At 42.4% G+C, this 1,114-nt stretch overlaps 1 protein-coding gene across 1 annotated transcript in view; it reads left to right on the plus strand.

Moving 5' to 3' along the window:
* The window catches only part of LOC101854292 (CD151 antigen), a gene marked incomplete at its 5' end in the record, with an annotated part of 8,641 nt that overhangs the window by 1,590 nt on the left and 5,937 nt on the right, over positions 1-1,114 (plus strand). The window contains 1 exon segment of the mRNA XM_005110297.3: positions 63-254. Within this exon segment, the coding sequence (XP_005110354.2) occupies positions 63-254 (192 nt within the window).

Consider the following 1,114-nt stretch of genomic DNA (forward strand, 5'->3'; position numbering starts at 1 on the left):
TATTATTATTATTATTTTTACGATTACTATTATTATTATCATCATCTTCGTTTGTCCCCCAGATCAGCGGCGTGTTCTTCCTGCTGGTGGGCGTGGGCAGCCTGCTGTGGCGCCACGAGTACGTGAGCCTGCTCCAGAGCCCGCTGTTCCCCATCACCACCTACCTGTTCCTGGGCATCGGGGGCCTGGTGGTGCTCATGGGCGTCCTCGGATGTCTGGCCACGCTCCGGGAGATCAGGGGATGCCTGCTTTTTGTGAGTCACCCAGCACACTTCGTTTTATGATTGATAAATAGATAGATAGAAACAGAGATAGATACATGGATAGATAGTCAATGTACTGGTTATGATCAGGGGGTGCTTGCTTTTTGTGAGTGACCCAACCCACTTCCTTTTATAATTGGTCGCTTTTAAGCACATGGGGGCTATCCCGAAAAATGCTGCTTTGAGAAAATCGAAGGTAAAGTTTTTGCCCCTTGTTCAGTTTCTTTAAAATACAAGGAGAGTTTTACAGCTTTCCTAACAGCTTAACGTCAAATGAGCACCGCCACACTGTTTTATGAAATAATAAAGAAGGGCGAAGAAAAGCAGGAGGACAGGGAGAAAGGGGGTAAATGGAACAGGAACGAAAAAAAATAATCTTAAAAAGATCTATGTGAGGCATCTGTGATTGATTTGAGAGCCTCTCATGGTTTTTATAATATTTATTTACATACTTTTTCTATTTACCCTCTTCCTCCTCGCCCTCCTCATACTACTTTCTTTTTCTCCTCCACCTTTATCACTAGAGAATAGATAAGTGTGTGGGTACATGGTTCAGACTTTCTAATATTTGTTGTTAGTTTGCTCGGCAGAAAAAAAAAGGGTGAGCTTTATAACCCGATCCACTAAAATTCCAGGTAGGCCGGAGCTCCTTTTTTCCTATCAAACATCTACCATCCTTATCTCTCTTTTTTTTTGGGGGGGGGGGTTACCCTCTTGTAACACCTCCAATCTTCAGCACTTATATAACATTATGTGACATAATTGTATTGGGAGTGTTGTAAAACTTTTACGAAACTAAAACAAATAAAGTGGGTGGTTGGCGGGTGCTCTTTCCTATCAAACATCTATCA

The sequence above is a fragment of the Aplysia californica genome, unplaced genomic scaffold, assembly GCF_000002075.1.
Source record: "Aplysia californica isolate F4 #8 unplaced genomic scaffold, AplCal3.0 scaffold00872, whole genome shotgun sequence".
Taxonomy (NCBI): domain Eukaryota; kingdom Metazoa; phylum Mollusca; class Gastropoda; order Aplysiida; family Aplysiidae; genus Aplysia; species Aplysia californica.